This window comes from Staurois parvus, unplaced genomic scaffold (genome assembly GCF_062004578.1).
Source record: "Staurois parvus isolate SC_StPar_1 unplaced genomic scaffold, SC_StPar_1.0 ptg000613l, whole genome shotgun sequence".
NCBI classification, from domain to species: Eukaryota; Metazoa; Chordata; class Amphibia; order Anura; family Ranidae; genus Staurois; species Staurois parvus.
In genome coordinates this window covers 2149542-2163098 of record NW_028318409.1, presented here as the reverse complement: position 1 = coordinate 2163098, position 13557 = coordinate 2149542, and the positions used below count along the sequence as shown (strand labels likewise).

The window sequence follows — 13557 nt, the reverse complement described above, 5'->3', positions numbered from 1 at the left end:
AAAAACAGTGGAGGAGCTAGTATACATTTTCACAAGGCAGGAAGGGACTAGGTACCATTTGGTCAATACTTTAAGATTGGCTTCAAATAATGAGATATTCAAAATTCCTCAAAAGGAAGACCAAAGACAGTTGCACCATTGCTCCAGGTCTAGGTCAACCAATAGGTCACTTTCCCACTCCATCATATAAGGCAGTTTATGCAAGGTACTGAGAAGGAGCCTTTAGAACATAGATATACATCCTCTTTGGCTTGTGTCTTTAATTCACCATGTTCCAAATTTAGTAAAGCATGGTGTTTCCGATATGTTGGACCACAAAGACCTCAAGAAATGAGACATTTGGAGAAAGCGGAAGATTCCAGTTTGGTAAGGTAAGGAGTAAAATAGTGCCCAATACGATACAGCCCCTTGTAAAGCCACCATTTAAACATCTTTGCATTTTAATACGTTTTTAAAAAAAATAACACTAAAAACAACAACAACAAAAAGGTATGTTAATTGTGATCAAATGGCATACCTGTTGTCCGATAACCCGGTTTCATATTTGTATTGCTGAATTAAATTATCTAAATTTCTACAAAGTTGCAGTGTCACAGAAACAACCACTTTCTGCAGGACTTTCCCCATGTAAGGCAAGGTAGAAGTGATGAGGCCAATCCACTGTGGGTGCATTTTACATGTATAATGCTGGTGTAAAGCCCTAATTACAGCACAGAGGAACATTCCCTGGCATGTGATTGGCTGGGAGTGCATGTACTGGAGAGAAGTCATTGGCTGTTGAGGGTTGATGTGCTCCAGATCTGTAATGACAAAATCAAAGCCACCTTCATTGTCTTCTGGGACGGTTAACACACGATGTTCCAAAACAATAAGGCCTTGAAGCACTTTTAATAGCTGGGACTGTAATGTGCTGCCATTATCAAGTTCATCCTCTGAAAAGTTAATGAGGCTGTCTTCAGAAAAACCTTCTTCGATGGCTATTATGTTCTTCTCAGCCATGCGTTCACTGTGCCACTTTTGGGCGCTAAAGATTGAAGACAGTAAGCAGTGGAGAATGACCTTCTGAACCTTGCACTTGGACAACATGTCTGAGATGAAGCTAGCAAAACCTTTAGCCGAACTCTCTATCACCTTGGCCAGTTCCGTAAATAGCAGGGTCAGAATTTCAATGCTCAACATTTGCATGTTGCGGTTGCCAACCAGATCTTGCTGAGACACCTTAATATGAGCAGGATAGTGGCTTCTCATAAAATACAAACACAAAGAAATAAGAATCTCTATATACATGGAGCTCCGGAAACTGTGGTTAGAATCCAGGGGGATATTGCTATAAAAGTCTCTTCCCATGACCGAGATCCGATGTCTTGCTAAGAGATTCTGAAGCAGAGACAGCTGCGGCGTGTATGCGTTATTGACACTGGTGGTGGAAATAGCACTGACAAAGACTGTCGGACATGTTTTTAATATGGCTTTTATTGCAGACAGAGCATACAATGTCCTTGAGGAGTCGTAAAGCTGGAGATACAAAAGCACATGCTGGTAAAGGGGGTGGATATTAAAATGTGGTGATTTCACTATGCCAGGAGAGCCCACATCACTTTCAATTTCAGAGATTTCCCCCTCTCCACAACTGTACCAGTTCTCCAGGTCCAAGCCCTCACTGAAAAAAACATTTGTCTGCTTCGTCTTCTCATTCTGGGCCTTTTTCTTGTCATCATCTTTCCTTCTAGATATTTTTACTTTAGGCTTAGTTCCTGTTACTTTATTCCCCTCTTTATTAACTGCATCCTTCTCTGCCACTTTTCCTTTGAAATTAAACTGGATGCTGCTGTGAGTCCTTTTCCTGTTCTGTCTTTCAATCACATCACCATTAAAATCATTGAGGTTCTGATGAAGCATTATGGAAGGAGAAGACAAGTTTCTGGTAATTGCATTTGCCAAACTTTCAATACCAGAGTCTGCAGACACAGAGAGAAAGTTGGATGGGTCTCTCCCTGAAGAATGAATTTCAGTCCTTTGGGCTACTTCATCGTCATTATTGGTGGCACCACCTGAGGCACCAAATATCTTTATCTTGCTAGAGGTGTCGATCTGATCAGTACATGAATAACTTGACTCAGGATCCTCACCAACATTTCTAAGAACTGTGTCTATCAAATCAGAAATTACTTGTTGAACAATCTCGTCTACAGAGTCCTCCCTGGAGATTGTACAGTTATCTTGAGCAGATAAACTCTCAGCATCCACTTCTTCTCCTGCTGAAGACTGAGAACCACCAGAATCTGAGCTCTGCAGGATTTCTATATGCTGGTCTGGGAGATCAAAGTCTGATACCACCATTGGGATGGTTTCACTGCTGGTACTCAGAAGGGACAGTCTGTCACTGAGAGGGTTGACTGTAAGACTAAAGTTTTCCATATCCTCCATAAGAGCTGGCTTGATTGTTGTCATCCCAGATGAGATGTGTGTATTTGGAAAAGCTGCAATATGTAAAAGAAACACATTTTAAAAAGCATGTTAACACAGCTTAAGGACTTAGGTGTATACTTAAAGCTGAATTCCAGGCAGACATAACATGCACATTATAGCATCTCTGTTATCAATAAATATATCTTTTCATTGAAACCACTGTAAACACCACAATGGACTGAGCATCAGCCTCTTGCAGTACCTGTAGAGCAGAGCTCAGGCTGCTAGAAGGTGAAGCAGCACAAGAAGCCCATCTGTATTTCTAAACAGCAAGGGGTATGCTGATATGAGGAGAGATCAGAGGGAAAAGGAGATGAAGTCTTCAGTGTGCTGATTCTTCTTTCACTCTCTAATCACATGGAAGCAGGCTTTCCAACCATCTGTAAATTTACGGACAGTTTGTAAATATTGTCCAATTTACAAACTGTCCATAAATGTCCATTATGGACGGTGGCTGTCTGTAAAAAATATGGCGTTTGACCAACTTTGGAACTGCGCGTGCATAGTTCCATTGCCGGCCAGGCTCAAGCAAGGTGGGCGTGTGGTGACGTCATGGCGCCTTTTATGAATCACAGCAGTGAGGACTGGAGGAGGAGCCAGGGCTCAGGAGCAGGAGTCGGAAGTCTCGGGACTGTCACTGGAGGACTCTGGAGAAGAAGAGGAGACAAACCGAACACCAAAGCGCACAGAGTTTCTTTGGAGCAAGATATATTGAGCTGACTGTTCTTTGCCCACTTTTGGTACTATTATAATATAATTAAATCAGAGGAGCTAAACCTCTATGCCACTTGGTAATGATGTCCATAAACCTTAGCAATGATAAAACGCAGTGTCAGGTTTAATGGAAATATCCACTTTATTGTAAACACAAGTTAGTAGACAGATGCAGATAACTTTATGCTCACATGTTGTTCCTAGGACATTTTCCTTTACACCAGGGTCCACAGAGTTCCCACTTGCACTGTAAGGGGGAATCCTTCAGACTTTGATGTAAAGGCAAACTCTGTGGACTCTTGTGTAAGGAGGAGGGGGGGGGGGGGGGGGGCTCTGTAAGATCCTCTTACATCAGAGTGCCCCTTTACAACACAGTCTGCAGCGTTCCCCTGCAGACTCAGATATAAAGGGGAACTCTGATGTAAGGGAGAACTTTGTGGACTGTGATGTAAAGGGGGAGCTCTGCGTCTGGGGGAAAGGGGGGGGGGGGTTCTGGTGACCATCACTTACATCAGAGTTTCCCTTTGCCCCAGAGTCTGCAGCAACAAGATTTTGTGTATGATATTGGGCAATTTATTTCAAACCTCTGCTATGCTATATACAGTATGGTCATTACTGAACAGATTTATTCATTTTTTTTTTGTTCTTTTTTTAACCAGATTATAGTATTTATTTGTGGCTCACCAACCAACTTGTAAGTTTCTAAAACATTTAAATGTACAGGTTATGAATAATAATAATACTAACAACAACATCAATAACACTTATTAATATACCACCTGGATTTATATATTCCCTCCTAGATTGTAAGCTCGAAAGAGCAGGGCCCTCGAACCCCTCGTGTATTGTTTGTTACTGTATTGTCTCATGTTGTGTCCCCCACTATAATGTACAGCCCTGAGCAAACCTTTTGGCGCTAAATAAATACTGTATAATAATAATATATAATATTTCATACCATTACTACTATTACATGTCTTGGTAAATGTCTTCCTATTTTCTTCAGCGTGCCTCATGGATTTACTCCAGTGCCTCTCAGCCTGGACTCGCTGTACAGACACACGCTGGGTTTTTGGATGGAGGAGTAAAAGGAGAAGTGGTTCCAGGACTCTTGCTATATCATGTCTCTGTAGCACTTGATGTAACCAGGCTTGACCCACAGAGGAGGTACAGCCATCTAAGCTGCTCAGACTATCCAGCATGATGAATAAAGACCTGTCAAGATAAGAGATTTACATCTATAAAACTTTGTTAGTATTGTGATAACATCATAGTGTACATATGGGGCATTCACACCCTGACAAAGGGTCTGTTCATGCTTGTGCATTTTTCTGCAGTAAAAATACATATATTTTGATAGCATAATACACAACATGTATGTGCAAATCATAATTTCACTAGAACCTGCTCATAAATGTTCGCTAAATGCAATGGATTATTTAAAAATTCATTTAAGTTGAATTAGTTAGAAGCCCCTCTGAAATAATAGGAAAATACATACAGTATATCCTGCTTTTTTGTGTGTTGTTAGCACATCTTTTAGCATGGACAATTTCTGTTTTTGAATGTTCTTAAATAAATAAATAATTGGTGTGCATCAAAATTGTATGTTAAACATGTGACAGATGTCATAAGTGCATGTCAATGTATGCGTGTACATGCCTTGATACTGCTTATCTTTTTCATGTAATGTGAACTTCAAACACATTTAAAAAGTAAAAGTTATTCAGCTATACAAACAACGTTTGCATAACATGCTGTAGACATACACTATATTGCCAAAAGTATTGGGTTGCCTGCTTTTACACGCACATGAACTTTACTGGCAACCAAGTCTTAGTCCATAGGGTTCAATACTGAGTTGGCCCAATATAACAGCTTCAACTCTTCTGGGAAGGCTGTCCACAAGGTTTAGGAGTGTGTCTATGTGAATGTTTGACCATTCTTCAGAAGTGTATTTGTGAGGTCAAACGCTGATGTCAGATGAGAAGGCCTGGCATGCAGTCTCCACTCTAATTCATCCCAAAGGTATTCTATCAGATTGAGTTCAGGCCAGTCAAGTTCCTCCTCCAGAAACATGCTCTTCCATGTATTTATGGACTTTGCATTGTGCACTGGTGCACAGTCATGTTGGAACAGGACGGGGCCATCTCCAAACTGTTCCCACAAAGCGGGGAGAATGAAATTGTCCAAAATGTCTTGGTATGCTGATGTCTTAAAAGTTCCCTTCACATTAACTAAGGAGCCAAGCCCAACCCCTTAAAAAACAACCCACACCATAACCCCGCCTCCACCAAACTTTACACTAGGAGCAGTGCAATCAGGCAAGTATCATTCTCCTAGCAACTGCCAAACCCAGACACGTCCATGAGATTGCCAGACAGAGAATCGTGATTTGTCAATCCAGAGAACACGTCCCCACTGCTCTAGAGTCCAGTGACGGAGTGCTTTACACCATTGCATCCAACGCTTTTCATTGTACTTGGTGATGTAAGGCTTGGATGCAGCTGCTCAGCAATGGAAACCCATTCCATGAAGCTCTCTACACACTGTTGTTGTGCTAATCTGAAGGCCACACGAAGTTTGGAGGTCTTTAGCTATTGACTCTGCAGACAGTTAGGGGTTTATTTACTAAAGCTGGAGAGTCCAAAATCCGACTCCATTCTGCATAGAAACCAATCAGCTTCTAACCTCAGCTTGTTCAATGAAGCTTTGGCAATGAAACCTGGAAGCTGATTGGTTTCTATGCAGAAGGGAGTCTGATTTTGGACTCTCCAGCTTTAGTAAATAAACCCCTTAGCGACTTCTGCACACTGATGCGCTGATCCCGCTCTGTCAATTGTATTGTTCGCAGTTGCTTCCACTTTGTAATAATACCACTAACAGTTTACTGTGGAATATTTAGTGGCAAGGAAATTTCACAGATGGACTTATTGCACAGGTGGCAACCTATCATGGTACCACACTTGAATCCACTGAGCTCCTGAGAGCAATCCATTCTTTCACGAATGTTTGTAAAAGCAGTCTGCATGCCTAGGTGCTTGATTTTATACACCTGTGACCATAGAGGTGATTATAACACTTGAATCCAATGATTTGGAGGGGTATCACAATACTTTTGGCAATATAGTGTATATTTCTCAAGTTTAGATACTGAATATTTCATGATAAACAGGTAACAAACTTTTTGAATAAGCTAAAAGATTTATCCACCTAAAACAAATTAAGGCTGCACCACACAGTGTCCAACCATAACTAAAAAAACAATTCATGGTCCCTTTTGGATTACAATAGAACAATAAAAAAGTCTGTTTAATTCTTTACTTTTTCCACTCTCAAGAAAACACATTTCCAGTTTGCATCACCATTTCTCTTATTTATAACTGTTATAAACTAGGTTTATCTAGTTATTTCAAAGTAATTTCACTTGTGGAGTAAGGAAGAAAATAAACACTACCTGTCAAATGTGCGTCCAAAAGATGAAGACTTGTTCACGTGAAGATCTCTGGTCAGGTGCCACAGGACTGAAAATCGCCCATGAGCTTCCATCCTGATTTTCTGTAATAATGCGACACCATACTTATAATTAAAGCGATTAAAGCCACTTGCTCTATTCCAATAATTCTAGTGCTAAAGAAAATGGCCAGAGCCATTATGCATTATGTTGTTATAATTTGGTCCCACCCCCAGCAGAAATGTGCTTGCCAACTACAGCATGCTGCCATTCCGTGATCCATGTAGAACTTCATTTTGTGTGTGTTTCCAATCTATTCCTGTGCTAAGACTTCAAAAGCTTCAAAGCACAAGCCCAGTATCTACTCTTGTTCTTGTTGTCCAGAAATCTTAACTCTATAGACGCTAAAAAGCCTATAATAAGTTACTACAAACATATTTCTAGAGAAGACAAGATTATGCTCCCACTGAAAGACAAACAAAATTGTATCACATGATCTGACCCCTTATACATACAGATAGGCAGTGGTCAGGTCTCAGTATACTAAACTCCCAAATCACTTTCAACATCCCCCTACAACAGGTCCCACTCATCTGAAATACACAATACAAAATGTCATCTGTAATATGACAGAAGAGAGATGATAGTGGAGTAAGCAAACCCAGCATTGTTCCGATCTGACAGCAGTCCTGCATTCAGAAGCCAGCAGCTGTGTTCACAAGATTACAAGAGGCTGCTCGGGCAGGAAGGGGGAGCTGGAGGAGAAGAGAGCACCTTAGATTGTATGCTCCTTGAGGGTTAGGGACTGATGTGAATGTGCAATATATATGTAAAGTGCTGCGTAAATTGACAGCACTATATAAGTACCTATAATAAATAAATAATAAACTCCCCTGGTTCTTCTCAGCTCCTATGTCCATACCCGGCTCTCTCCTCCACTCCTGGTCCCCTCTAGAACAGATGTGTGGGCTGTGTTCCCTCTCCCCCTCCCCTCTCTTTCTTGTGTTCCCATAAACACAGCTCCTGGCTTCTGAATACAAAAACGCCGCACTGGCAGGAAAGGTGTGGGGGGGGGGGGGGGGGAACACAGCCTGCACCTCCTACCGGCTCTCTGCTCCTCTTTTCGCTGGGCTGACAAAATGTGGTGATGCTGCTGTCCCTACTCCTGTCAGCCTTGTAGCCAAGATGAGCCTCCACCCCCCCATCTATGTACACTGCTGTGCCAGGGACAGCTGCCCTTCCTGCTCACACCTCATCCCAAAGCTGTGTGTAATGCAGTTGTAGAAATACCTTGTCTTTGTGGGTCAGTTGCTGGCTAATAACATCCTCACATATACTGGAGGATGGGACAAGATTGTGTAGCTGGTAGAAGAGCTCCACACTTCTTTGATGGTGTTGAGGAGTTCGATCTCCTAATTGTTCCCAGAGTGTCACTGCCACATTCTTAAATAAAACAAAAAGTTACATAGGATATGTTGAAATTTGGACAGCACTTTTTTATTCAAAGCAGTCATATGTCACATTTTATTAGTTCTAATGACAAAAGTATTTTTCAATACCAAGTTTGGTGATCATATATATTATGTATAAGCGCTTGACCTTTTACCATCTGGGCACAGGGAAAATAATTATGGGCAATAGCACAAACATCCAGAAAACAGGTGACCACTGTGTGATGGGTAAAATGGTTTAGAATGAAAATCTTCCTACCTTGAAGAAATCAGTCTTCTCTGCCATGTATCTCAAATTGCCTTCAGTAAGAGGAGGGCGGATAACAACAGAAACACGCCCTTGATTTGGACTTAAGGGCTGAGATGATTCCAAGCCATTTGCTGTTTCTCCAGCTACCACAGCCACAGACTGGGTCAGGCCAACCAGGTCCATCACTAGAGATATAGCCACGCTCTGAATACTGAAGTCTACTGCTGCACTGCAGGCATTCATGAGGGTCTGCAGCCACACAGGAGGTTGAACCTTCTCACAGTCTGATTAAAAAAAAAACAGTTAAAAAATGTTACAGTGCTTGATTGGCAATAACTAGGTATACTACACCAGATTAAAGAAAACTGAAGAAAGAGTGGAACTGCTGTCAATATCATAGCAGCCAATCACTTTTCATGGTTCATATGAAACAATGATATGATTGGTCTCAATGAGCTAAGATTGCTCTACACCCTGTATCAAATTATTATGCAAATTCTATTTAAGTGTCACAAAGATTAAATATTTTGTTTTTCAGTTTAACTCAAGGATGGCATTGTGTGTCAGGGCTCTTTTGATCACTGAAAACAATATCGGACACCTGTGATAATTAGATTGGCAGGTGAGCCCAATTTAAGGAAAAACTACTAAAGGAGGGTGTTCCACATTATTAAGCAGAGCACCATTTTCAAGCAATATGGGAAAGAAAAAGGATCTCTCTGCTGCCGAAAAGAGTGAAATAGTTCAATGCCTTGGACGAGGTATGAAAACATTAGATATTTCACGAAAACTTAAGCGTGATCATCGCACTATTAAGAGATTTGTGGCTGATTCAGAGCACAGACAGGTTTGTGCAGATAAAGGCACATTGAAGAAGATTTCTGCCAGATCCATGCATCGGATCAAGACAGCAGCTGCTAAAATACCATTACATAGCAGCAAACAAATATTTGAAGCTGCTGGTGCCTCTAGAGTCCCACGGACATCAAGGTGTAGAGTCCTCCAGAGTCTTGCAACTGTGCATAAACCTTCTATTCGGCCACCACTAACCAATGCTCACAAGCAGAAACGGCTGCAATGGGCAGAAAAATACATGAAGACTAATTTTCAAACAGTCCTGTTCACTGATGAGTGTCGTGCAACCCTGGATGGTCCAGATGGATGGAGTAGTGGATGGTTGGTGGACAGCCACCCTGTTCCAACAAGGCTGTGATGTCAGCAAGGCGGTGGTGGAGTCATGTTTTGGGCCAGAATCATGGGAACAGAGCTGGTTGACCCCTTTAGGGTCCCCGAAGGTGTAAAGATGACCTCTGCAAAGTATGTGGAGTTTATGACTGACCACTTTCTTCCCTGGTACAGAAGGCAGAACTATGCTTTCCGTAATAAAATCATCTTCATGCATGATAATGCACCATCTCATGCTGCAAAGAATACCTCTGCATCAATGGCTGCTCTGGGGATAAAAGGAGAGAAAGTCATGGTGTGGCCTCCATCCTCCCCTGACCTCAATCCTATTGAGAACCTTTGGAGCATCCTCAAGCAAAAGATCTATGAGGGTGGGAGGCAGTTTACATCCAAACAACAGCTCTGGGAGGCTATTCTGACATCTTGCAAACAAATTCAAACAGAAACTGTCCAAAAACTCACAAGTTCAATGGATGCAAGACTTGTGAAGCTGCTATCAAATAAGGGGTCCTATGTTACAATGTAACGTGACCTGTTAAAATGTTTAAAAAGTTAAAATGTTGTTAAAAGTGTGATTGAAATAGCTTTTTATTTCAGTAAATATGCTACAAACACAACAAATGACAATTTTCAGTTCTTTACAACATATAAAGTGTTTTGAAACTTACTGTGCGTAATAATTTGGAACAGTGCATTGTAAGTTTTTTATGTTTAACAAAAATACTGTTATCATTAGGAGGTTTGTTCAATCAAATTTGAATTGTACTCTTAATAGTTGATAACATGAGAATTATGCTGACTGTTATTTACATCAATTATTTAGGTAAATCAGAAAAATATCATTTGCATAATAATTTGGAACAGGGTGTATTTGTGTACCACTGGATTTAATGGTAGCAGTCATGTGCTATACATCTCCTGGAAGCCTAGAAGAGTAAGACTTTACTGAAATGTACTATCCAGTCTAGTTGTAGATTATACAATGTGTACATTTCAAATGATGCTAAAACCTTGCACAAGAAAATAGAACAGGATTCCATCATACCCCAAGAAGACCTGTTTTCCATCATACAGTGCATGACAATGGTATACATTTCCGCAAGTGGCAAAGAAGAGGTCATCCAAGAAAACGTTCAATCTCAGTGAATTACTTTCAAAGGGGTGACAATACCCTTAAAGACGCAGTAAACATTGAAAAAAACACCAAAAAAACAACAAAAACAAAAAAATCTGCCTGCAAGATAAAGGCATAACGTGCTAGTATGCATTGCATACTAGCACATTATAAAAGACTTACTTTGAAACAAAGCCCTCCAGTTGCATGCTGTCACAGCTGCAGAGGCTTCCATCTTCATCCAGTTTTTCTTTCGGGTATGCAGGCTGCAGCTGCTTGAATGGCCGAGCCTCAATGATGTCACTCCCACGCATGTGTGTGGGAGTCACGGCCACGGACAGATCTCTGATGGAATGGAACAGGTATGCTGTTCCTTCAGAGCGCATGCAACGGTAACGTCACCTTCTGCCAACCATCGAATATCTCTGTGCACATTTAGGGGATAGTCATTTAACCTACAGGTAAGCTTTGTTATACCTACAAGTACATGCATTATAACCTTACCTATAGGTAAAAATCAAAATGCAGAGTTTACTACAACTTTCAGCTGGCCATAAACTAGCAAATATTCTAACGAACGCACATGATTATATTTGTACAAAAATTCTGTGCATTCAATAACTTGGCAAATATTGTTCAAAAGGTCTTAAAAATTTAGTTTACTTTTAACAATGAATTTTGTAAAGAATAGGCTTTACTGAACTGAAACCACATATAGTTAGAAATTTGTTCATTCATTCGAAGAAAACAGCCAGCTTTAGCCTTCTGTTTCAAGATTATGCTCTCTTCTCACTGAAACCCTGCAAAATATTTTGCATTGAACAGTGCCTTCACTGGGAGAGCTGTTAAGTACTTTTGCCAATATTAGGGTCCATACAATACTTGACTAAAAAATTCAAGTGCATAACTTTCTTTTTTTTTTTTTTTTTTTTTTTTAACTATACCCTCCCTTTAGGCAAGCTTTACTGGAGTTGATTCTAGTTTTTTTCTGTGTTAGTTGGATTTCGAAGAGAAGCCCTATCAGAGCTACTGTGGAGATGGCGAACAGTACTGCATATGAAACCAATGTACACAAGCAAAATTAAATAAGTACATATCCAGGTTTGTGATAAATGTAAAACGTAGAACTCTGAGAATGTAGATATACAGTACGTGTTTCATAGTTTGCTCACTGAAGCATCTTACCTCCATCCACCTTCTCTGAATGAATGTCTGAAGGATGGCTGCCCTCTGCAATGTAAACTGGGAAACTGGAACATTCAAGGAACAGCTGACATGCAGCAATGAAGGCAGGACGGTATTCTTTTGGCGAAATTGGTTTGATGGTTTTGTTTTCTTTACCATTTTCTGAAGTGGGCATCTCCCATTTAGCACTGTCTGTATGAGCTCCAATGGGTTCTTCTTGAAGGTCTGTAGCAGCATTTTGGGATGTTGGGCTCTTGGGGATAATATAGAGAGTGATAAGTCTTGTAAGGAACTGCTGAAAATATTCCAAGCAGCATTGCATTGCAGTTTTTTGTGTTCCCTTTATACAACGTGGAGTGGCTCCCTGTGGACATTTGGAAGAGTGCTGTACCACTGTCTCCTCAGACCCAACAGTGGATGCGGTTTCAGTTTCTGAAGAAGTGCTACCCAAGGGGAGACCAGCTACACCCTGCCCATCACTCAGAGCCCTATCAATGTCATCAGTTTTATCAGCTTGGTACTGCACAAACTCTGTAAAGCCACTTTCAGATGAGCGACTGCTTGGGGGATTCTCGCCATCTTCAAAGACATCTCCAGGATTTTCAGGAGTGACTGGAGACAGCTGAGAAGTAAACACAAGGTCAGTAAATAACCAACATTGGAAAACAAACAGCACAAATACAATTCTGATTTAAAAAAATTCCCAATGCTTCCTAACTTCAACTTGTTTTGAGTTTTCCAGAAAACACTAGGGAGACTAGGGAGGAAGTTACTTATTCCCATCCTCCATCTGATTTACAAAATCTAAACTTAAAGCAAAAAGTATTGGTGCTGCAATACCGATAATGTTGTGCAGCAAAAGGGATGCTTGACACATTTGCCAGGTATCAGACAGATCTGCACTTTTTGACCAGCAGCCTTAAAGTGGAACTATACTTACCTTCTCTCCTGCGCTGCAATGTTCCGGAACTCGTGTCGACCGATGACATCTGCAGCCTCGATGACGTCACTCCCACGCATGCACTGTAAACTAGTCAACCCTGCATTCCTTAGTGTACAGTGTGGATAGGCAGGTAAGTACCTTTTAATGCAGAAGAGACATAGCATATTTATTCTGCATTAAAAATCCTGATGTTCACAATTTTTTTTATTATTACATGGGGGGGGGGGGGGGGTAAAGTTCCACTTTAAAGTGATACTAAACCCCAGACCCTGCATTCACTATATCTGGTCTCCCACAGTACACACAACATGGAAATGCAATTATTTTAGTAAATATAAACTGCTAAATACCTTTTCTCATCAGAAGTATATAACAGTCTTGTGACTTTAGCAGAGCACTGGTTAAAGCTTGTAGGAGGAGTTTTATTTCTGCTCTAGGAGGATGTGAAACCTCTAACCCTCTGTCTGGACAGTGCTGATTGGCATACATTTTGTTCCCCATGCCTGTGTTATTATGTCCATTGTGAGTATGATACCTATTTTTGTTTGTTTAATAAATTATTTTAAATGATAATGCACTAGGTCGGTGCGCCCTTTTTCTGTTTCTCCATTTGTATCCAGTGTATTCGGACCACCCCGGTCTGTTGAGGGCAGCAAGCAGTGCATATTCCAGAAAATTCCAGAACATTCCTATTGGGTCTACTGAGTCCTTTCCTAGCGCAGGAGTAAAGTGTTTGTTGTTGTATTTACAGTGCTGATTGGCCCTGTGCTGATCACATGCACTCTCCCAAGA

The 13557-nt window shown here is 40.9% G+C and overlaps 1 protein-coding gene across 3 annotated transcripts in view; it reads right to left on the bottom strand.

Moving 5' to 3' along the window:
• The window catches only part of DOP1A (DOP1 leucine zipper like protein A), a 119388-nt gene that overhangs the window by 28215 nt on the left and 77616 nt on the right, over positions 1-13557 (bottom strand). For all 3 annotated transcript variants that reach the window (XM_089693097.1, XM_089693099.1, XM_089693098.1), the window contains 6 exons: positions 11823-12444; positions 8348-8622; positions 7928-8080; positions 6641-6741; positions 4142-4398; positions 518-2480 (listed from right to left, as the gene is read on the bottom strand). In XM_089693097.1, the coding sequence (XP_089549223.1) occupies positions 518-2480; positions 4142-4398; positions 6641-6741; positions 7928-8080; positions 8348-8622; positions 11823-12444 (3371 nt within the window). The remainder of the gene's footprint in view (positions 1-517; positions 2481-4141; positions 4399-6640; positions 6742-7927; positions 8081-8347; positions 8623-11822; positions 12445-13557) is intronic.